Genomic DNA, 23,849 nt, shown 5'->3' on the forward strand with positions numbered 1-23,849 from the left:
TAATTTACATGAGGGTCAAAAATCTGGGTAGGTCTTCAGAAGATTAATGTATAGACTCCCAATAACATAGTCTCTCACAAGAGTTCGAGCCTCCATAAAAGTATTATAAGGTTAGTTGTAGTCCTTCCTCAATTATTTCATAATTGAGTAGAGACACTCTTCTCTCTCACAAAATGTAAGTAGAGTGGACACTAAGACAATATTATGTACAAAATGTCATGAGTCCCAATAGTAAATTTGATTGTAAATACTAGTTGTATACGAGTCCTACTACTATAATCTAATTGTACATACTTGTAAATACTAGTTGTACAAGAATCCTAGTAGTATAATCTAATTGTAAACACTAATCGTACACAAGTCCCAATAGTATAATTTGATTGTAAATGCTAGTCGCACACGAGTCCAAGTAGTATAACTTGATTGTAAATACTAGTTGTGCCAGATGTAATCCAATAGTCCTGTATATCAGTATTAAAAAAAAAAATTTAACCAAATAAATTAGAACAAAAATTCTCTCAGAATTTTTAAAATCGATACTTGGAGTTTCGAGTTATAATTTCCAAATTATAATTTTAAGGAACGATTGAGAACTTGAAGTTCTAGTTCTGAACCTAGAGTTTTGAGTATAATCCAAACTAGAACTTCTAATTTTGAGTATTCTCCAAATTAGAATATGAAGTTATATTTATAAATAAATTAGAATTTAAAGTTCTACTGTGCAACTTAGAAAATAGAGTTTTTGATTCTTTCTACTGAATTTTTTGAAATTAATAATTCAAAATTCTAAGTCAAAAATTTAAGTTAGAATTTATATAACAATATTTGATATTTTGAAATCAATGACCCATATATTAAGTATTATTACAAAAATTCAAGTTCTCTAGTCATCATATTGTAACAGAAATTGTCATTGTAATTGGCATAAGATTTCATATATATAAACCTGATGTTTAAGTCTTCAAATAACAAGAATAATCAAAGGAGCTTTTGCGTTGGACATAAAATTAGGAGTGATTTAAAATGATAAAGCCATCGAACATGTGAGTAAAAGCACCGCAATACCATCCTTTCATAATTAATTGACATGAGGTTTTTCCATTTTTTTTAAATACATATATACGCCCACCTGATGAAGGCATTTCTATATACAATTCTATGTTCAAGTTTCCTATTTTTTGTATATACTGAGATCAGCATGAGTATCTTTATACCGCTGGCTCAGGTATGATCCGTACTTGACGGGAGGAAACCTGGCAAAGTGTGTAAGATCAGACATTAGTGAATGCAATAGAAAGTCACAAACATAGATGTTCAGCATGATAACAAAATGGCTTACGATGCTCAACAAAGTTATCAAGATCGGTCAAATGCCATAACACAAATGGGAGTAGATATCAATCAGGTGAGAAGGGATCAAATTCAAGTTTTCTATGTATTATCAAAAGATTTTGGCATCGCAACTTACTTTGGAGGATTTTTCTCGGACTTGCAGGTTGGCAAACACTCAACAACACAATCGTGGCTGGGTTCCACAAAGTAAGCAATCTGTCATAAGAATAACAATTACAGAGCAATAAGGCAGCAAAATTCAACCGCTAATTAAACAAGGAAACATACTCGATAGAAAATCAAGAAACAGGGACAAATATATAAAATCCAAGTATCATAAAAAGAGTAATGGCTGTAGGTCTGGAAGATGCCATTAATAAGTTAGAGACTCTAAATTAATTAACAATGTAAGCGAGCAGCCTACATTTTCTCCAGCAAATTGAAGTAACCAAAAATGGTCTTCAAATTCAATTTTCCATTACTCTCATTACTTGCATAAAAATAAAGTTGGCTCCAGAAAGTAGTCAGAAGTTGCATAATGGAAGTTGCATAATGTACTAACTTATAAAGTTTAAGAAACCTGACAATTTTCTGATATCCACAACTCATTCCATCATTATATAAGAAAATATGGTATCTTTTTGTTATAATTTGGATCAAAGAAACATTTAACTGGCTATTACTAAACATAACCTCCGCGTAGCCAGAGTTAGCAATAAAGACAAGTGAATGGTGTTTGTGCAGATAAAAAATTAAATTTATTAGCAAACCAGCATGATATAAAGACATTTCAAAACGCTTTATGCTGAAATTACAAAATGTCTAAAAGTTTTTAATGGTCCTAAGAATCTGGGATAAAAAAAAAGAAAAAGAAATGGAGCCTTACAGAATATCTCTCTCTGCCATTTCCTAACACTCTATGCAGTGTAGACCTGGGGACAAACACAAAGCAGAATTGCACATTACCCATATGTAACAGTAACAAAAAGTCTACATAAGGCAATAGTATATTCATGACAATGGTTACAGAAATGATGTTCCATCAAGGCAAAATTATTTCCTTTGTTTTAACATAATCGTAAGATCACCAATAAAACTAAGGAAATGTAAACATAGGAAAAATTTAAACAATTTTGATTATTAAGGATTTTACATTACTTGAAGATACAGTTGCTTACTTGAAGACACAGTTGCTCCAACGCTCCAACATATCACCGAGATTTACTATAAATGCTCTGCGAAGATAAATCATAGACTAGCCATGTGAATAACAAAGTCACTATCAGTAATCAATAGTTCTTATTTATAATTCTTACAACTTCACCATGTATAAAGATGGAAAACTTGAAATGACTGAACAGCTTAGATACTGATTCTCAATATTAATTACAATCTGAAGATGGCTCACTGAAAAACAACAGGCAAAATACCAGAGCAGAAGTGTCGTTACACTTTTAGACAATATCCAAATGAAAGAAAGATCATATTATGGAATTGCTTGTTTTCCATCATAAATGCCAAGTATGGCACATGCGCACAGCCCACACACCTGAGATAATTAATAAACAAGAAGACACAATAAAGCTGGAAAATGGAAATGACAGAGAACTAACCCCTTCAGCGGTGGAACATACTCCCATATCTGGGGTTTAGCATCTTTATCCTTGCATATCTGCAACAAATTTCAGAATTTTGGTAAATGATCATATCAAAAAACAATAAGAAACTTAGTGGCATTTAGAGCATTGTTCATACTTGAAGACCTAAAACTTCATCTGTTGCCAAGAGGGTAATCAAACCAAAGTCTGAATGTGCCCCAGCACCATATATTCCTTTTGAAGGATCAGAAGTTTGACCTAAGTAAAAGATGGCAATATATGAGTTATATTAATTGCACAACTGTGGCAGGTTCACAATGGAGTTCCTAGACCCTTTAACTTAGAATGTCACCTTCGTAGTGTAGTAGCCGCAACGTTGCAATAGGTTCACCAAGTATTTCTGGCTTGTCAAAGAAATCAGTATTCAAATCAAGTGCAAGTGCTATTATTCTCGCAACTACTTTTGCTACCTCTCTGGGAACACACACAAAATAAATTAGATATAGTCGGAAAAACAGAAAAACAGAGACAAAGATACGGTAGACATCCTTTATTATTTGAATATTTTTAAAAGAAAATTAAATTGAAATAGCAATGAACTTCCCATGTAATAACCTAATCAAAACAAATTGAATCACGAAAAACTATTGCATTCTGCTAGTTGTACAGTTGCAGCAACTTACAATGCTTCTTGATGAAACCTATCCATAGTCTCCCTCCAACCAGGCAAAATATCTAAAAGACAGCATAAAAAAAGATGAAAAATTTTGATTTCATGGTAAGTCAGTAAATTTAGTTACTCACCCGGTGCAGGCCAAACATTTGGGCCATAAAATGGCTTCTCGGATTCAGGGTCACCTTCAGGAACTTCAACGCCTATATAATACCCTTCCTTGTAATCTCCTATAACAGCACAACAACAAAACAATCAGAACTTATACTCGAGAGAAACAAACAAGCTTTACACAGCCAATTGAAATAAAATTTGAAAAAAAAAAAAAGGCAACCAACCGTGAACTTGAGTATCAGGATCAAGAAGCTCATCATGAAGAGGAGTGTAACCTCTGTGCTTTTCGTTCCTTAAAACCTTAATTTTCTCATTTAATGGCAAATTGAAAAACCTCTTACTCTGAGTAAAGACCTCGTCCATGAATTCTTGACTTATCCCATGATTTATTACATAGAAAAAGCCACAGTCTAAGCATGCCTGAAAGAATCAAACACATTATTTCTATTATGCCACGTGTAGCAGTAACATATACAAATAATAATAAACTAAAAACAGAACAATTAACGAATTGATAAGTGATAAAGACTTTCAATGGGTGCGCGTGTTTTTTTTTTTTTTTTTTTAATCTAAGTGAAGCGAAGACCGAAGAGAACCTGTTTTAAAAGGGAAACGGATTGATGAATATCAGGGCTTGAGAGGTCGATACAATGAAGAACAGTGTGCGCTTTGGAGCCAATTTTGCTCTGCTCATAATTTTCCATTCTTTTAGGTAGTGTTTGCTTTGAAGAAGAATAAAGAAATGAGAGGAGAGGAAGGAGGAAGAAAGGAGAGAAGAGTATATTGAAATTTGTTTTTAATGTTTGATTTGTTATAAAATTATACAAAGAAAGGAAGTGTCTTAACTTTTATTTGGATAATTTTACTCTTTAGTGTTAAACTTTCAATATTTATCATAAATATAATTCAAACATTAAACAAGATATTTATTTAATATACTATATAAATAACTAATAAAAAATTATTTCAAGTAATATAATTATATTTATAATTAAACTCTATTCAAAAAGTTTATTGACATACTTCTATTTTAAAATTAGATTAATTTAATTTATTTCTAAATAAATTATGAAATAATACAAATAATTTCTTAATTAATATATTATAATTTTAAAATTTTATTTGAACAAAAAAAAAGTTGGCGCTGCTGCTGTCTCATCGGCGGCCACCATACCATGTCATTTCAACTTGAGAATTATATGAAAATTATCAGAAATTAATGATCTATAGATCGAAAGAACTTATTTGGCCAAAATACTTAATGTTTGTCCATAAATGAGATAGTTAGAAAGTTTTCAAATTTCTATTAACTGGATTTGAGGAAGATAAATTCATTTTTTCACTTGTGTGATGTTAAAACGATGTTTCTCGTCAGCCAGCAACTCCAACGGTATAGGTGGCGATGTCTCACGTGCGGTTGTCGGCGGTGGTCCGACGGTGGCAGCGACGACAGTCTGGCAATGTTAAATTTGTATTTCTATTTTTTAAAATTAATAAAATAAATAAAGTGATTTTATTAAATTATTTAATCATTGGTTTAACTTTTACTAATATAAAATTAATTATCTACAATATTAAATTGATAAAATAAAATTGTAAATAATAATAATTTGATAATATTAAACAAGTTAATAAAAAATTGAAGGGGTAATTTTGGATGTTTTGGCTTCCAATAGAGGAGGAATTAAAATTCATCACTCTTTGGTGTGAAATCTAAATTCCACATTATGATGTATATTAAACTCTAATGGAAATTAAATTCTTATAAATTATGGTAAATCAAACAAAGGAAATAAGAAAGAAATTTAAATTACTTTCCTTTCTCTCTTTCTCTCCTTACAACCAAACACCACCTTACTGTCCGTGTTCTTTCAAAGGGCAACACAGCAGACGGAGAAGGGGCCGTTTGTTTTTTATCCTAAAGACTTAATTAAATTAATTTCAATTAGTAAAGTGATTAAATCTTAAATTGTGGAGTCTGATATTTTATTTTTTTTAATTTTTTTAATTTATGTTTAATTTTTTAATATTTATATTTAGATAAAAAAAATGTATTTTTACGAGCTGTATTTAAATAAGAAAAGATGTTTATTTAATATACTTATTTTCTGAACCATAAAACTTAATTTTTTTTATTTCAACTTATAAAGGCATAAATGTCAAATAATCATACTTAAGATAATTTTAATTTATAAAAACAAACAACATGTCACTTATACTCAAATATTTAAAAAAGATAAACAAAAATATCATTCTTATATTTGTATTCATATTTGTTTAGACTTAGAAAAATTTAGACATATTTTGATTTCAAACAAAAAGACAAATACCTAAGGTGGCATTTGTTTTTTATTTAAAATTTGAATAAACTTGAATTGATCTAAAATATGGATAGACCTGTATTTGGATCTGAATAATATATTTTTTTTGTCTGAATCTCTAAAAACATATTAAGTTGTTTATTTTTTAAACTTTTAAAAACTAAAAATATATACTTTTACATTTGTATCCTTATTAAATTTGAATCTCAAATAATATATATATCTCAAAAATCATAAATACCTAATATTTTACTATATATAAGCAAAAACACATTCAAGTGAATATATAATGATTTTGGAATTATTATACATAATTTTTTTTAACAATAACAAATTATATAATTACATAAAAAAACTTAAGAATAATATCTTTGATTATCGATAATGGTAGGTTCAATAAGTTGATGAGAGAACCAACGTGAGGACATATTCCATGATTGGCTGAAAAAAAAAAAGATGAGATTATTAGTGGGTAATTTTTTTATTAGAAATTAGTTGGCTGATTTAGTTTTTAGTTTTTATAGTCAGTTAAATCACTAAAAAAATTGGTTTATTTTATTAAATCAAAATTATCTGAAAAGTCCATTAAGTTATAAAAACAGACACCTCTAATTAACTTAATTAATTACGTTAAGTCATTTTAAGCTATTAGGTTAAAAAAAACAACCATTCCCTAAGTCTATTTTTTTATTTTAATAAAAAATTTCAGTCATTGAGTTATTAAGTCATTTTTAAATCTTTTTACTTAATCTAAAAAATCGAAATGACATCATAAAAACATGTACTCCTAAATATTCCTATCTAATTAATTTATTTTGATCTTTACTAAGACTTACTAATTCTCATCATTATTCATTTTTATAACTTGTGATAATACAATAGTAGATTATTTTTATTTTTATCTTTTTATCTTCTTCAAATTAGTGTTTTTTTATCTTTATAATCTTTTATGAATATTTTTCATATAGACCATCATAAACTCCGATAAAATTTATTAAAATGTTCTAGTTTAGAATATACATTTATTTATATTCTTTGTGATGTTTATGATTTATTTAATTTTTAATTTTATAAGATCACAAGTGTGAAATTATCGATTTTTCAGATTTTTAAGTTGAGGAAAATAAACATCTTGATACTTATTTTCAAAGAATCAAATTAAAAAAGAAAACATATTATTTAGATTCAGACATTTAGACCTATTAAAAAAATTCAAATATATTCGAACTTCAGATAAAATAAATAAATACCACCAAAGTAAAGGGTTTCATTTCAATTAGGACACACTTCTTGATGTTCATAAAAAATTGGACAGTTCATTAAAGTGAGTAAACTGATGATTTTGCCCCCACTGGCTGGAGCTTAAGAGTGGATTTATGTCATCTTTTTTTCTTTTTTAAAAATATATGTATAATAAAATAAGGGGTGTCAATTCAGATTACATCATAAAATAGAAATCTCCAAAATATCTTCTAAATAGTTGTAAACCTCAACTTATCCCTTATTTTCGTAAAGAAGACAAAAAAAATTTCATCAACGTGACTCATTTTTCCCATATACTTTGAATAAAAGAGTTAATTTTGGATTTATCAAACTATTGTATACTTCAACTTATCCATTATTTTGGTTAATAAGATAAAATAACTTTCATCAACTCGCCCATATTTTTTGCTTTTCTTTTAAACAAAATAGATAACTTTTGTTAATAACATTTAAAATAGTTTGAGAATATTTTGAAAATTGTCATTTTTATTTGGGCTAAGGGGGATAATCTAAAATTTATCCGGAAGAAAAAATAGTGATAAGTTTAGGTTTATAATAAGTTAGAAAGTATTCTAAAATTTGTCACCGTGGAGAAATCTAAATAAAGATGGCAAAATCCTCCATGATTTGGAATCTCATGGGACTCCACTTCAAATGGGGTGAATTTTGAATTATTTTTGGGAAATGGAGTGAGGAATGAGAGAAAAATAATTCATAAATTCTTAATGGGGTAAGATTTGGTTTTGTACTTTCTACACCACCCCCACCCCAACCCCCATTATATATGAATTTTTGTTCAATAATTTTTGTTTTATCAATTACAATGTTAGTTAATAACTTTTCATTTTATTTTTACCTAATATAAATAAGTTATAACTAAAAGAACACTTTAAATTATAATACTTATTTAACCCTAAAATATTGTTATGTTTTCTTTTCTATCTTAAGGTAGTACTCTCTTCAAAATTTTTTATTTTGTTTTAATATCATTTCAAGATATTGTTTCAATCTTTTAGAGATCTTTTTAAATGATTTAAATATTTTATAATATGGTAATGATTTTCTTTAAGTTTCTAATTTTTAATTTACTAAAATTATTTATATATACCTACTATAAAATAAGTAAATAATAAATGAGGTGGGGATAGAGAAATCATTTCCCCACAAGAGGATTCTCCATCCCCACTTCACTAAATTTATTGGGGGGATGGGGTGAAGATTGGAGGTGAAATTTTTAATGAAGTGGGGGAATAGGTAGGCCTCCCTACACCCACCTCATCTCATTGTCATCCCTAAATTTAAAACCATAAAATAAAGTCGGCTAAGACTAATTTATGCCTCTGCTAATATTGGCCTCACTGCCCATGTTGATCTTTGGCAGTCTTTGAAATTGCCACCTGCAAAAACTTATCCAAACTAAGCTTTGTTGCAATTCTTAGTAAAATCAACGAACAAAGAATGTTTTCAGTTTTGCTTCACCTTGCGCTCAATCTTACAAAGGTCGAGAACATTAATGCTAAAAGCTAGAAAGTAATCAGATAAAAGAAAATTATCTCTGCATTTCCTTTCTTTTGTTATATGTACATTTAAACACCACAAATTTTTGACATGTACTTTGCACCATATTTATTTTTAAGTTTATATCAATCAATCACTTTGATACTAAAAATAACCATTTTATCCCTAAATAAATTAAAAGACCATTTTATTTTACAAAATTTTAAAAAAATGAAAAAAACTATAATTATAAAAATATCTCCTGAGTTTAATAAAAGAAATAAACTTACATCCAATATGTTAAATTCTTTATAATTATAATTTCATTTAAAAATTATCATATTAATTTTTTATAATAAGAATTTCATTTAACTTGTATGGTAAGTTTCTTAATATTAATTATAGGGAAGTTTATAATAATTATGCAGAGCTTTTCTCTTCATGTTAATTTTTGTAAACTTCCCTATACTTAATTTAATTACAAAAATTAAATAAATTTAAAATTACAAAAAATTATAATTACAAGATGTTATTTTTTATAATTATAATTTCATTTAAAAATCATCTTAGATTTTATGATTTATTTGTTTTATTATATTTAGGGGCATCCTTAGAATTATAGTTTTTTTTTCAAAATTTTATAGGATAAAATAGTCTTTCTAATTCATTTAGGAATAAAATGATTATTTTTAGTGTCGAATTGTTTGATTGATACAAGTTTAAAAACAAAGGTGGTGCAAAGTATATGTCAAATTTTTGTGGTGATTAGATATACATATAACAAAAGAAAGGTGGTGTGAAGATAATTTCTCTAAGATAAATAAAAAATTGGGGATTGGTGAGGTAATTTGAGATTGTTAAATATTATTATTTTATTTTTTTTTCAAGTTGACATTAATTTAAAATCAAATTTATAGATCCAACTCATTTAAAGTAGCTTCAACATAGCTAAATATTTTAACCGTTCAATCTAACACAACGATTCCAACCTCCATGATTAAAGATTACAAAAAAAAGGATAACTGGGAATAATTGACTGAAAAAATCAAGTAAATAACGACCTAAATCAACCCGAATCCGACTCAACCAAAGTTTCAAATTTAGGGATAGTTTGGTAATGCTATAATTTTTAAAATAATTCTTATTAGTTGTGTTGTAGTAATGATCAACTGTGAAGAGAATTAGTTAAGTGTTTAGTAAATTTTGTTTTTAGAAGTACTATGAGTTTTGAAAACAATTACAGTATTTAGTAAATTTTACTGTTAAACTATTGTAAGTAAACAAATGATTAAAATGAATATAATGTAGGATGAATTTAGTTAAAGGATGATGAAACACGTATTGATATCTTGCCTTGTTGCTGTAGACAATTTTTGATGGGATGTAAAATATGAAGAAGAAACAGGGTAAACGAAAGGAATGCATGAATTATAATCAAAATTTATTGAAATATTGATTTTGTCTCTAATGTGAATGAGGATAGTTTTGAGTTTAACTAATAAATAAAGATATTTATGGAATTAATTTGAAAGATAAAATTAATTTTCAAAATTAGAATTTAAAAGGTATCCTTCTTTACTTTTAAAAATTAATTGCAGGAGAAGCTGATTTTAGTAAATGTGATTTTAATTCTTTTTTATCAAATACTAAAATTAACTTTTAAATTTTAAAATTACTTTTATGCAAGCAATTCCAAACAAATCCTTAATTTCGCCTTTTTTTTTAATCCTTGAGAAGGGCTGGGAAATTTACACCAATAGCCATAAAAATTTTGTCTTTTTTCATCTTAACCCCCCAAACAAATTTCTATCAACATTAGCCATAAAAAAACCTTTAAGACCAAAATAGCCCTCTCTCTCATCTCTCCCTCAACACTCTCTTTCACCCATCTCTCCCAAACCGAAAAAACTCCCATCATCGGCGACAACATCAGCCCTCATCGACGGTGGCTTCATCCCTCTTCGGCGTCCGATCTACCATCTACAGTCTTCAACAAAACCTAGGTTAGCTATTTATTTTTTTTTCATTAATTTAAAATGAAATTTTAGAATAATAATGTTTGTAGTTTGAGAATAATGGTGGTGGTGGTGGTGATTGTGGTGGTTGTTGTTGTTGTTTTAGGAGTGTTTCTTTCTCAATTTGGGAACTGCTGCCCAGAGAAGGGCGCTAGAGCGCGCGCCGCTGGCCCAAGCGACGGGCGCTAGCTCGCACCCATCGCTGGGCAGCAGCGCGCGCGCGCAAATGGGTGCTGTCGCACCAATTTGGTGCGACAACAAGCCTCTCGCACCAAATCTGGTGCTGTCGCACGCCTGTCGCACCAAATTACAGTGGCTTTATAATGTTTTTTCTGTCAAGTCAATTTATTTTATTTTTGTTGTAAATGCAATGTAATAATATTATAAATATTACAGATACATGGCGAAATCATAATCGTCGGATATCGAAGTAGGCAGGATGTATTTTCGTTATGCCGATCACTTTCCGGGTCGAATTTCGAGCATGTGTAATTTATCTTCAGTCATAAAAGCCATCGATGAAAAATTAACAAAGCGGCAGTTGAATATGTTTAAGAAGGATATATTTGGGCATTTCTTGGAGTGTCGAAGTTTTCCATTTAGTGGGGTAATTTTGCACAATCTTTTACTGAGGCAAGTGGCCCATGAAGAAGATAGCCGTGAGGATCAGTTATGGTTTCAAATTCAAATTGGTGAGCATTTGATTCGCTTGTCAATTGTAGAATGGTGCCTGGTTACTGGACTTTCATATGGTGTTGATACCGAACTAAGAGATAACAAAACAGTGGATAGGCTACGGAAAACGTATTTTGGTGGTGTGCATCGCAAGATCAATGTTAAGGAATTTGATGCATTATTTAAGGAGTTGAAATTCGAGGAAATGGACGATATGGACGCATTAAAGATTGCGCTCTTTTATTTTGCGGATAGAGTACTAAATACAAGAAAAAATCACTGTCAAATCAATTTCGATTGGCTTAACGAAGTTGATGATATACAGTACTTCCGAAACCGTCCATGAGGTCTTGTGTCGTAGGAAATGGTATACGATAGTCTTGACAATGCACTGTTCAAGAAAGACGAGAAATTTAAGACGACTCGGTTGAAAAACCCAGATTATAACATTGAAAAGTACAATCTTTACGGCTTTACGTCCGGGGTTCAGGTGCATTGTTTTTTTGTTTATTAATAAGTTTTATAGTATTAAATATTTTATAGATGTGTTAATATGTTTTTCACTTTGGTTGTTGCAGGCTTGGATTTATTAAGTGATCAGAGGTTTGCCGTCAACATGGGTCGTGAAAACGAAGAACAAGATTCCCTACATCGTGCAATGGAAGCCTATGGCGTCTTCAAGAATCAACTTTACTGAGGTTTTTCGTTCTTCAACGACGAATCTCGTATTGTAAGTAATATGTATTAGTTATTTTTTTAACTTTACTAAATTTAAGTTATGTATACTTACTTAAAATTTTCAATTAAATTTATGGCAGGAGGACGTTTTACAAACCCTTGAGCCAAATTCAAAGGAGAGTAGCAGAAAATATTGGCTCACTGTGAAGGATTACATGCCAAGCATTCTAGACTGGGTTCATAAGGTCGGTTATAAATCTAAGTACTATAAATTTTTTAATAGAAATTTTTGACTTTTCATTTTTTAATTTTAAATGATACTTTATACAGCACCAACCCTCAATCAACGCGATGCCGTTGGTTTCAAGACAATCAGACGAGCATGACGAGCATGACGACATACCAAACCCAACACCAGAGCAGCATCATGACACTTCTGAGGATGAGGTGGCTGTTGATGACCACTAGGAGCAGACAGACAACTTTGATGGCGCACATGATTCTGAGGTTATAAATAATATACGATATTCTTCTTTTATTAATTATTATTGTTTTACTGTTATTCTAAATTTTTACTTATTTTCTTTTGTAATAGTCGAGGACAAAGCAGTTTAATGATTACGTTCGACAATGGCTGGATAAGATTGATCGTAACGTGTATGAATTGAAGTCGGAATTAAAAGATTTTAAAGAAACCGTCGTTGGCTTTATTGACACGTTTTCTATACGTCCAAATAAGGATTCTCCCACTAGACGCTCGTATGAGGTGAGAATAATTAAATTTAATAATTATGTTCGTTTAACTTTTAATTTAACAATTGTTTAATATGTTCATCTTGGCGAATGGACATGCCCCAGATGACTATGGAGCGTATACTGACGTGGGCAATCAAAATGTTTCTACGCCCACGTCATTGTATAGTTTCTACGGGGATGTTAGTGGGGAGAGCGTGCAGGTGTTCACTGAGGTGCCTTCGGGCGTTAGTATGTTCGGCCACGCGTACATACCGTCGTATGTTTATAATAGTCCTTACATGATTCCTCCACTCAGGCGAAGAAAGAACGTCCAGCCTATACCTTGACCCCAAATCATGGACCATGCGATTGATATGGATACGAGTGTAGATATAAATCCACTGAGAGAATTGGAGGATTCTAGTCTGTTTGCTGAGTTTGATCGATGGTTCGCTGGTGATATGACAGTGGTTCGGAGAGTCTAGCACTCGCGGTCATTCTTTCAAATATTTTTGGGTTTAGCTTCGATGGGATGGCTAGGCGATGAGGTAATTATTTTTTAAAATTCTTTGAGTCTTGTGGATTTGTGTATAATTTTTTTCTTTTAAATCGTAATGTTTATGTTCCTCTACAGCATATTCACGAGTATTTTCACTTGATTAGCGAGAAACAATAGCAGTATCCAAATGCCTTAGTTTAACGTGTCAGACATACCGACACATTTTTTTGGGTAACGTGCCAACAAAACTTATAAATACCATTTATGTTTTTAATAATTATCGCCTTTAAGTTTTGTTAATTTATGCATTTCTTGGTTATCTATGTATTAGGTGTTGTTGAATCGGTTATGGAACAATGGAGATTGTGCGGTCGATTCATTAGTATTCGACGACCGCTTGAATTGCTATCTTTGTGGGCGACAGCACACAATGTCCAAATCAATGACGGATGTCGATATGGTATGTATTTTATTGCATTTCATATACAAGTTGTCTTTTTTTCTTGGTTGTTTATCAATTTCATATATAACGAACATGTTTTTCAATTTTTATATACAGTTACTCATCTCTGTTAACTTGGACGGCTCCCATTGGGTATTGTCACGAGTAGACTTTCAGAAAAACAAAGTCTGGATTTATGACTCATTACTCACATGTCGTGAGGACAAAAGATACAAGTTGAAATTCAAGCCACTTGAAGTTATCTTCCCTCGATGGTTAGAATATGTTGGGTTCTACAACATCCGACCTGAGTTGCGGAGTGCCGACCCCTGGAAAGTTATCGCAGTTAGGAGTGTGCCACAACAAGAGCCCGGAACTGGCGATTGCGGTGTTTTTATATTAATGGTTACGATGTATTTAATGTTCGGCCTTAGATTAGAGTTTAACGCTAGTCATGTTGAGTACTTTAGAAATAAGATTGCGGTTGACATATTTAATGACGATATTGTATTGTAAACCGCTTGTAGTAATTTAAATGTTGAAACTTGAATTTTTATTCCAATTTGCACACTTAAGTTTATATAATTTCAATGCTCACATTTTAATATTTAAAATAAAATAAAATTTCATGACATATAAGTGTACAATACACAAAAAACAATAACAGTTTTAACCAACGAATCATTGAAATAATACAACTAACTTCGAGTCGACGCAATGAGATTCTTACATCGCTTACGATTATGGCCCAGTTTATGACACCGCCCGCATCTTACAGTCCACCGGTTAACGTCCTCGCCAGCCGAAGGTATTCTGAGCTCTTTACGACGGCCGGGTGGTGGTGCCTCAACTGGTGGGTATACTTGCATCTCCTGAATTTCATCTAGAACTTCCCAATCAGCCACATCGCCAACTGGCTCCACTGGTTGTGCATAAGCCATCGTCAACCATTCTGTAGTGTAAAAGTCCGAGCAAAGGTTAATAAAATCGACCCGGTGTGTTAGACACGCCGCAATTGCATGAGCACATACAAGCTGATCAAGCTGAAACACTCTGCAGGAGCAAGTTTTCTTTTGCAAGTCAACCAAACCTTCCTTAAGCCCACCACCTATAACTTGAAATCGATGCGGAGACACCGGCCGAACTAGCATTCTTTCAGCTATAGTTCTCCTCTCAATGACTATTTCATCCGCCCATGTTGTTAGTCGAGTACTCATTGATTCAGCCACAATTTTTCTATCATAAAATCATTGCTGCAATGTTTTCCTAAAGTGATCAACAAGATGAGTAATAGGAAATTTTCGTGGTTCCCTCATGAAAGAATTAACACTCTCCGGCCTCCGCGATGTTGGTGGTAAGTATGTTGTACCTCCTACCTTCAAATTGAGACCTTGCCCAATTACACGTATCGACATTATTTTCTAAGTAATCAGCCGCACCCGAGTGGATCATCCACAACCCTTCAGGTTGTCTCTTAAATTCCTCGTGGCCAATGCTTTTGCTGCATTTATAAAGGCAGGCTCAAATTCATCCCAAAAAGCTTTGGACATTCTAAACTGTGACTTAATGTTACCTTTCACGTGGTAAAAACAAATGCCATGAGTTGCATTGTGAAATACTTTAAGAACAGTTCTCCTTATTGCAGTGCATCGATCAGAGATAATTACTAACTCAGGTCTATCGCCAATCACTTCGTGTAACTTCATCATAAACTATTCCCAAGCATCATTGTTTTTTGAATCTATGATCCCAATAGCTAACGGATACAATTGATTGTTTCCATCAAGACATGTTGCCATGAACATGCTTCCACGATATAGCCCCTTGAGATGAGTACCATCTACGGCAATGATAGGCCGAATGTACTGCATAAAACTCTTGATGGAAGATCCGAGTGCTACAAAATAGTACAAGAAATTATCATCTCCATCCTGCTCGAGGTGAGTGATTGTACCCTCATTCGCTGTAGTTAGTACGTGAGAGTATTTAGGGAGCAAGTTGTATGACTCTGTAGGGTTGCCTCGAACTATTTCAAGACCAACTTCTTTCGCCCGATATGCCTGTTGGTATGTTAACTGAACACCGTATTCTTGTTGCATATCTGCTCTTATGTCATTCGGAGTATAAATTCTCTTGTCTTGAATATATTTTTCTGTGATAATATGACCGACAACCCGACTCCTTACTTGATGACGTCCATCAACCAATACCTCATAATGACAAGTGTGTACATTATCAATTCTCCGCACCACCCAAGGAACATTTTGCTCGTTGGAACTTCTAGTTGCTCGAATACGCCATTTACATGATTCCAAACAACATTGAGCCTCGAAACGTGTCGTTGTAGACCGTGTAATATTGAAATCAAACTTATCCCCAAAGGCAACCTTGCGTAGTTGTAATATAAACTCATTCTTCTCAGAAAATAGCTTACCCACACTGATATCATTTGAGTCACAACTGCTAACAAAGCTTGGAGCAACCATGTTCGAAGGCAAAGTTGGAGCAAGACTTGTGAGGGGGTCAATTCTCCTTCTCGATCGAACCATAGGAGGAATAGGTCTATTGCCTCTGTTATTCACAGGAGTATTGTCTTCGCACTCATTCTCATGCTGAAACGACGGAATATTCGAAGGATCGGCTCCTCTATCATCACCATCATTATTGAAATGAGTGTCTCTCATACTATTAGAAGGTTCTGCACAAACATTATCCCCCTCTGTCTCATCATGAAGATCATCATTGTCTCGGAAATCATTGTTGTGATACGGAGAATATCGTTGGTCCAACGACGTCGTTATTGGAAATACCGTTGCTCCAACATCCTGTAACGTAATGCCATTATCATCAATATTGTCATAATTGTTGTGGATTAGAGAGTAATATTGCTGCAACGATATTGTCCTTGGCAACACCTCTTCTTCATTATCGGAGCCAGACATATTTGTTCTAAACGAAGTTTCTGTATCGACATGTGGCTCAATACCTTCGCTCAGAACTCGAGGTGATGTGGTCACGAATATAGGAATGCATCCAAAATTGGCTACATTGGATGCCATATGCAACACAACCCTCACCATTTCATCATCAAATATATCCATGGGCAGTGCACATATACGATATAATGTGTTACTAGACCTCAAAGTTGTCTTCATTGTGATACTATATTTATTAGGGTTTATTTGTAACACCTCGTATATTCTTGCCAATAACTGATCAAACAGATAATTTTTTCCAACAAAAAAAGCCCGACAATTTTTTCCAACAAAAAAGCTCAATTTTTACCATTCACATACTCCATACGGCCATCCTCTAATGTTTCCCACCAACCATCGTAACACAATTCAAGTACGACTGAATCCATTAAGCCTGAAATTATAAAAAAAATAAATTATTTGAGCCATATCAAATTAATATAGTTTTAATGAATTTGCATCTTCGTGTGACAGGCAGCCTGTCGCACCAAGTTTTGGTGCGACAGGTTCCCTGTCGCATGAAGTTTCGTGCGACAGGCAGTCTGGCACCAGATTCATCGCCAGATTCACCCACGATTTGCAGTTCACTGAAACTCTCGAGCAAGTTCAGAAAATAACTCATACCACTATGTGATGCCAATTAGTGTTGGATCCGGATAAATTATGATCGGATTTCACTTTTATCGTTGCCTTTTGCCGTTGCCGTTGGTTGATGATTCAAGAGTGGAAAGCTGCCTTTGGTTTGACAAAGGGGAGAAAGAAAGTTGCTTTTAGTTTGTAAAGAAGGGTAATTTGAGAAGAAAAGCGTGTGTTTGACTAATATTAATAGAAAAAAGTTGAGAGGGTTAATTGTCAAAATAACAAAAATTTTATAATTATTTTCGTAAATTTCCCCTTCGTGTTCATATGCACGAGTAGAATCAATCAGCAACAAACTTAACAAAGAATGTTCACACGTGGCTTTTAAAAAAATGAAAATGCTCACAGGTGGCAAAAGCGTGTGTTTGGCTAATATTAATAAAAAAAAGTTGAGAGGGTAATTTGTTTAAAGAAGGGTAATTTGGGAAGAAAAGCGTGTGTTTGGCTAATATTAATAGAAAAAAGTTGAGAGGGTTAATTGTGAAAATAACAAAAATTTTATAATTATTTTTGTAAATTTCCCCTTGGTGTTCATATGCACGAGTAGGGTAATTTGGGAGGGTTAATTTCCCCTTCTTTTAGTTTGTAAAGAAAGGTAATTTGGGAAGAAAAGTGTTTGTTTAGCTAATATTAATAGAAAAAAGTTGAGAGGATTAATTGTTAAAATAACAAAAATTTTATAATTATTTTCGTAAATTTCCCCTTGGTGTTCATATGCACGAGTAGAATCAATCAGCAACAAACTTAACAAAGAATGCTCACACTTGGCTTTTAAAAAAATGAAAATGCTCACAGGTGGCAAAAGCGTGTGTTTGGCTAATATTAATAGAAAAAAATTGAGAGGGTAATTTGTTTAAAGAAGGGTAATTTGGGGAAAAAATGTGTATTTGGCTAATATTAATAGAAAAAAGTTGAGAGGGTTAATTGTGAAAATAACAAAAATTTTATAATTATTTTCATAAATTTCCCCTTGGTGTTCATATGCACGAGTAGGGTAATTTGGGACGGTTAATTTTTCCTTCTTTTAGTTTGTAAAGAAGGATAATTTGGGAAGAAAAACATGTGTTTAGCGAATATTAATAAAAAAAAATTAAGAGAGTTAATTGTGAAAATAACAAAAATTTTATAATTATTTTTGTAAATTTCCCCTTGGTGTTCATATGCACGAGTAGAATCAATCAGCAACAAACTTAACAAAGAATGCTCACACGTGGCTTTTGAAAAAATGAAAATGCTCACAGGTGGCAAAATCATACGCCGTTTATTTCATTGCTCTGATCGACGGATGGGATGAAATTGAGATTGCTCTCTACCTCAACGTTATGGATATATAAAGTGAAAGAAACAGAGTTAGGGTTAGGGTTTTGCGGCAGCTCTAGCTTAAGCGTAGGAGGAGAAGAAGAAGGAAGATATTACAGAGAGAGGAAAATGAAGACAATTCTCTCTTCAGAGACTATGGACATCCCAGATGGGGTGAAAGTCAAGATAAATGCAAAGGTTATTGAAGTAGAGGGACCGAGAGGTAAGCTCAGCCGCGACTTCAAGCATTTGAACCTCGACTTCCATCTCATGACTGACGAGGAAACCGGTAAGCGCAAGCTTAAGATCGATGCCTGGTTCGGCTCTCGCAAGACCAGCGCCGCCATCAGAACTGCCCTCAGCCATGTCGGCAATCTCATCACTGGTGTTACCAAGGGCTATCGCTACAAGATGAGATTTGTGTACGCTCACTTTCCCATCAACGCCTCCATCGGTAACAATAACAAGGCCATTGAGATCCGTAACTTTCTTGGAGAGAAAAAGGTTCCTTTTTTTAATTCAATTTCTCTTTTTTTTTCTTAATTCTATTATTTCCTATTGTTTATGTTCACTTAGAAGTCTATTACGTATAGGTAGTCGATTTTGACTGCTTAGCGCTTTTCTAAGTTTCTGTGTGTGTGTGTGTAAGCTTCAACCATTAGTGTGCACTGGGCGCAGCTTTTGCCAGACTTGTTTTGTTGACTCTGAATGAAACTAATTGATATTATGTGTGTAACGACTCTAATTGAGTCCCACATGTTAAGGTTTTGCATGTGGCCTTATAAGCACATGGGCTCCCTCCATTTACAAGGGCATAACAATTTGGAAGCTGTGATATCTATTGTTAATTGCTGAAATTGGATTGATGGTTATTATGATGACTAGCATGAATGAAATTCTAGATCATTCTGCTTTTATTAGAATTCTGCACCATGTTTTGGCGCCCACAAAAACCCACACCCCCCCCCTGCCGGCGTCGTTTAGAAGTGCATTGTTGCATCTACTTTGGGTTATCGTCTTGCTCTGCTGTCTACGGTTTATGGTCATTTGAAGTAAACTTAGTAGATGTTTAGTTGATTGATGAGGTCTATGTCTTTGGTGAACAAAGGTTCGAAAAGTGGATATGCTTGATGGTGTTACCGTCATTAGGTCCGATAAGGTTAAGGATGAACTCGTTCTTGATGGAAATGACATTGAACTCGTGTCTCGCTCTGCTGCTCTAATCAATCAGGTTTGCTTCTATCTCTCTCTGTGTGTCTGCATGTTGACATTGTGTATGTAGTAGTTTTCACTCTCTGAGCTTGATCGTTGTTTTGGACAGAAATGCCATGTGAAGAACAAGGACATTAGGAAATTTCTTGATGGGATCTATGTCAGTGAGAAAAGCACCATACTTGGAGAAGAATGATGATTAGCTTTCGAATTTTCTTGTCATAGTAATGTTATGAATTTTTTTTTAAATCTTTTTAATTTTGCCTCTTACTTTGAGTTGAGGACATGCTTTTGGTTGTATTTGGGATTTGGGACTTGGGAGTTCTAGATTTCAATTTTATGTCTTCAATTGCTATCATCACAATATATGTATGGATTTTATAGCTATGCATCTGGCATTTTTGATCTTTTATCTACCTCTTGAATAATCTTCTAATCAAACTTCTTGAAGAATATGTCTTCTGCGTTTAGATAGTTAATGGACGGGAAATCATTATGTCTTATGGTAGCTCGAAGCAGTTTGTTGGTGGTGTTAGTTGGGTGCTGTTCTTCAAGTGTCTTTGTCACAGGTTTCTTAATGATATGATGAATGCTTCCATGAACAACCTGAACCCCTGGCTGTTGTGGGATTCTTGTCTGTCTCCCATATACAATATGCATCACCCAGTACGAAATTTAACAGTTAGGCAGAGTTTCATAGTAACAGTATTTGCTCTCCTATGGAAGGTTGGTCATGGTTTGTTTTTGTATGTGGATAGTGTTGTGACTTAAAAGCATTGTTTTTCTATGGAGATTGAGTTTCATATGGGGTTTCTTGATTATATGGTTTTAATTCTAAGAGTAAAAATTGTAGTATGTATGTTTTGTAGGTGCTTTTATCACCAGTTAGTTCAGGTATAATTTGAGTGTGTATAATTTTGCAGAGATTAGCAACAATGGCATGCACTACTGTTACTGATTTGTTGAATATGTATTAGATAATAATCATGTACTAAATGTAAAGAGCACTTCCTCATGATGTCCGGAAAGAAAAAGATACAGACTACCAACAGAAATCTTATCAAAAGGAAGATTATATCAGATCAAAACGCGATGAGATAGGTGAGAATTTTTCGTTTTCTCCCCACTTTCTGTTACTTGGTTACAATAACTAGGCAAAATTAAGGTTTGATGATAGAAGATTTTGGTCACGTTTTATAGCTTGTTCCAAGAAAAATTTTTACAAACAAGTGAAAGATTTTGTATCAAGCGCGGTTCACATCAACAACAGTATGGGATTGTGGTCAATAGCAAATTTCACATAAGAATAGTGTAATTAAGGTCATGTCCATTTATCTTTCATTCTTGGGTATCGTTAGTCGTTTAAGTTATTTCTACTTCCAGTTTCCATAAATTATTTTCTGAGAACGCCCACTTCCAATTTCCACAAATCCAGCCAGGATCTCGAGATGGCAGGAAAACTCGGCCGGAGCATGTTTCTAAACATTAGGACCAGGCTTCGATTTCACTTAAAATGCCCGAGCCCAGTCCGAAAGCTTGATAAATGTTTAAAAAAAATTAAATTTTTTTATTAATTAAATTACATCTTTTAATATAAATTTCAATTATATCATATATTTAAAGTTTTGAATCATTTATGCTCTCTTTTAAAGCTTAATCTAACAAAAATAAATTTTGTGAACTTTAAAATTGTAAAATAAAATGAAAACTCAGGCTTTTCGGAGACATGCTAAGCCAAATTCAATCCAAGCCCAACACTTTGTCATCCCTTTCATTATCTTCATTTTGTCTATTGTGATACGATATTAATATATCAATAATATTAGGGATTATAATATTTAAAATTTAATTTACATAACGTCCATATGACATTCTTCTATTAGATGATATAAACAACTAATATAACCTTTATTTACTAGATGGTGTAATAATGGTTTTCCATCCTTGTGAGGCTACGCATGTACGCAGTCTCCAATAGCTGCAAAAGAGGTAAAAACTCATAAAAGTCAATTTTCATATCATCATTATAAATTATAACTTATGATTTACCTAGAATATAGTGTGTTTCTAACCAAGCTTATAGAATTCTCAAGTGCAAAACTACATTTGGATATAACTTGTGTGAGTAAGGGCTCTTCTATTTCATCGTTTGAATTGGCAATATGACAGTGACTTGACTAGTAACGAACCAAAAGTTGCCATGCCGCCATTCGTTATTGTTGAAGCCTGAAGCCAAAGCCAGAAGGGAACCAAGGTCTCTTTGTCCCGTTTGGTTTAGCAAATATGATTTACATTATTTATTCCAACTCAAGTGTCAACTGACGTAGAAGTTGCAAATAACCTGCCATATTACTTGACATTCAAATATTAAAATACTTGAAATTATTATATAGAAAATTATGCAACTCATGTAATTAAACAGATGCCAATGACATTATGTTTAGCATATAAGTGTATGTATGTAACTTGTTTTTTGATGATTAAATAAACAAAGTGATCGTCATGAGAATATTTATTGTTTCATAGTTTTTTATTCAGCACACAATTGACTGTAATTGCTGTATCTTTTAATTAACATTCTCTCTTCTTTGTTCTCTTTTGGATATACGTTATATACATAACGAAGCCAGCAGTTTCTGTTGTTAGCAATCTACTGATTTAGTAATTACACGTTATGTTTTTGGCATAGATTGTAGCTTTCCCGCATGATTCAATTTGTTCAAAAAACTTGTTGTTTAAGTGTGAGTTGTGGCAACAACAATTTTATTAAGTTCAATATATCTGAAACTTGCAATAGATCTTATTAGCAATCTAATGATCTTACTATTTGTCAACGTTCACAATTGCAGTGCAGTTGTTTTTGGTAAGTCAGTCTTCTATTTTGCAAAAATAATAAAATGAAAAACGTGTTTGGTAGAGCACTTTTTTGACGTGGTCTTGTATTTGGTGAAAATAAGTTGTACATGCTTTATGCTTTTAATGAAGAAATCATAGAACAATTTTTTTTTGGACAATTATCCACCGACCACTTATTTTTTCGTACTTTTTTAAAAATATACAATTTTTAATTTTTTTTTTTGCTGAATTCCACTTGAAGTTATATTATTTTACATATGTCCACTTTCGTTTTCAAATTGTTAAGAGAACTAACATAATATTGTGTAAATGATTTTTTTACCCCCAAATGTAAAAGGACAATTATCCACCGACTACTTTTTTTTTTGTATTTTTTAAAAAAATACACAATTCTTATTATTATTTTTTTTTTGCTGAATTTCACTTGAAGTTATATTGTTTTGCACCTATCCACTTATGTCTTCAAATAATGTCGTTGTGAAATGATAATTTTACCCTTATGATGTCAGTAAAGTTCTAACATATTATAACGAGAGTGGACCAATAAAAAAAATGTTAAATTTAGGTGGAGCGCTGTAAAAAAAAAGAAGATTTGTGAATTTTTGAAAAAGCTAGAAAAAATAGGTGATTAGTGGATACTTATCCTTTTTTTTTTTGTTGTTTCCAACAATTTTTGCCTTGTACACATGGGCCCACTTTCTTTTTCATTAAAATTATCCCGAGCCGCTTTTTTTTTGTTTTATTGGTATGAAATATTATTATTTTATGACCTGATTTTTTTTACATAACTTTATTGTTAACATGAATATTTATTTAATATTGATTTTGATGATAACAAACTTGATTAAATTGATTAATTTTTTAAAAGCTCAAATTATTTTTCATATATTTTTAACAAACCATTATTTTGATAGTGTAAAGTTTACACTTAAATGGAAAATGATTTTATGAAATTAGTTGTTTTTCAAGTTTATGATCTAATTGAAAGTTTTGAAAACCTTGATATTAACAAGTATTGCTTAAAAT

General features: G+C 32.3%; 3 protein-coding genes across 3 annotated transcripts; 1 reads left to right on the plus strand and 2 right to left on the minus strand.

Moving 5' to 3' along the window:
- Positions 1-1,042: 1,042 nt before the first annotated feature.
- LOC102623157 (2-oxoglutarate-Fe(II) type oxidoreductase hxnY-like) lies at positions 1,043-4,533 on the minus strand. Its single transcript, XM_006475498.4, has 11 exons — positions 4,314-4,533; positions 3,942-4,137; positions 3,735-3,833; positions 3,614-3,665; positions 3,283-3,404; positions 3,088-3,188; positions 2,946-3,004; positions 2,511-2,567; positions 2,219-2,264; positions 1,469-1,548; positions 1,043-1,253 (listed from the first exon to the last, which is right to left on the minus strand). The coding sequence occupies exons 1-11, from the start codon at positions 4,419-4,421 to the stop codon at positions 1,172-1,174; spliced, it is 1,002 nt and encodes a 333-aa protein (XP_006475561.1). The 5' UTR covers positions 4,422-4,533; the 3' UTR covers positions 1,043-1,171.
- A 10,007-nt stretch (positions 4,534-14,540) lies between these two features.
- LOC127903045 (uncharacterized) lies at positions 14,541-15,059 on the minus strand. The gene has a single exon (XM_052443632.1). The coding sequence runs from the start codon at positions 15,057-15,059 to the stop codon at positions 14,541-14,543; it is 519 nt and encodes a 172-aa protein (XP_052299592.1).
- Positions 15,060-18,798: 3,739 nt separating this feature from the next.
- Positions 18,799-20,379, plus strand: LOC102623433 (60S ribosomal protein L9). The gene is made up of 3 exons (XM_006475499.4): positions 18,799-19,259; positions 19,864-19,986; positions 20,077-20,379. Exons 1-3 carry the CDS (start codon positions 18,885-18,887, stop codon positions 20,161-20,163), a joined length of 585 nt encoding a protein of 194 aa, XP_006475562.1. The 5' UTR covers positions 18,799-18,884; the 3' UTR covers positions 20,164-20,379.
- Positions 20,380-23,849: the final 3,470 nt, after the last annotated feature.

Source organism: Citrus sinensis, chromosome 1 (assembly GCF_022201045.2).
Source record: "Citrus sinensis cultivar Valencia sweet orange chromosome 1, DVS_A1.0, whole genome shotgun sequence".
NCBI lineage: Eukaryota > Viridiplantae > Streptophyta > Magnoliopsida > Sapindales > Rutaceae > Citrus > Citrus sinensis.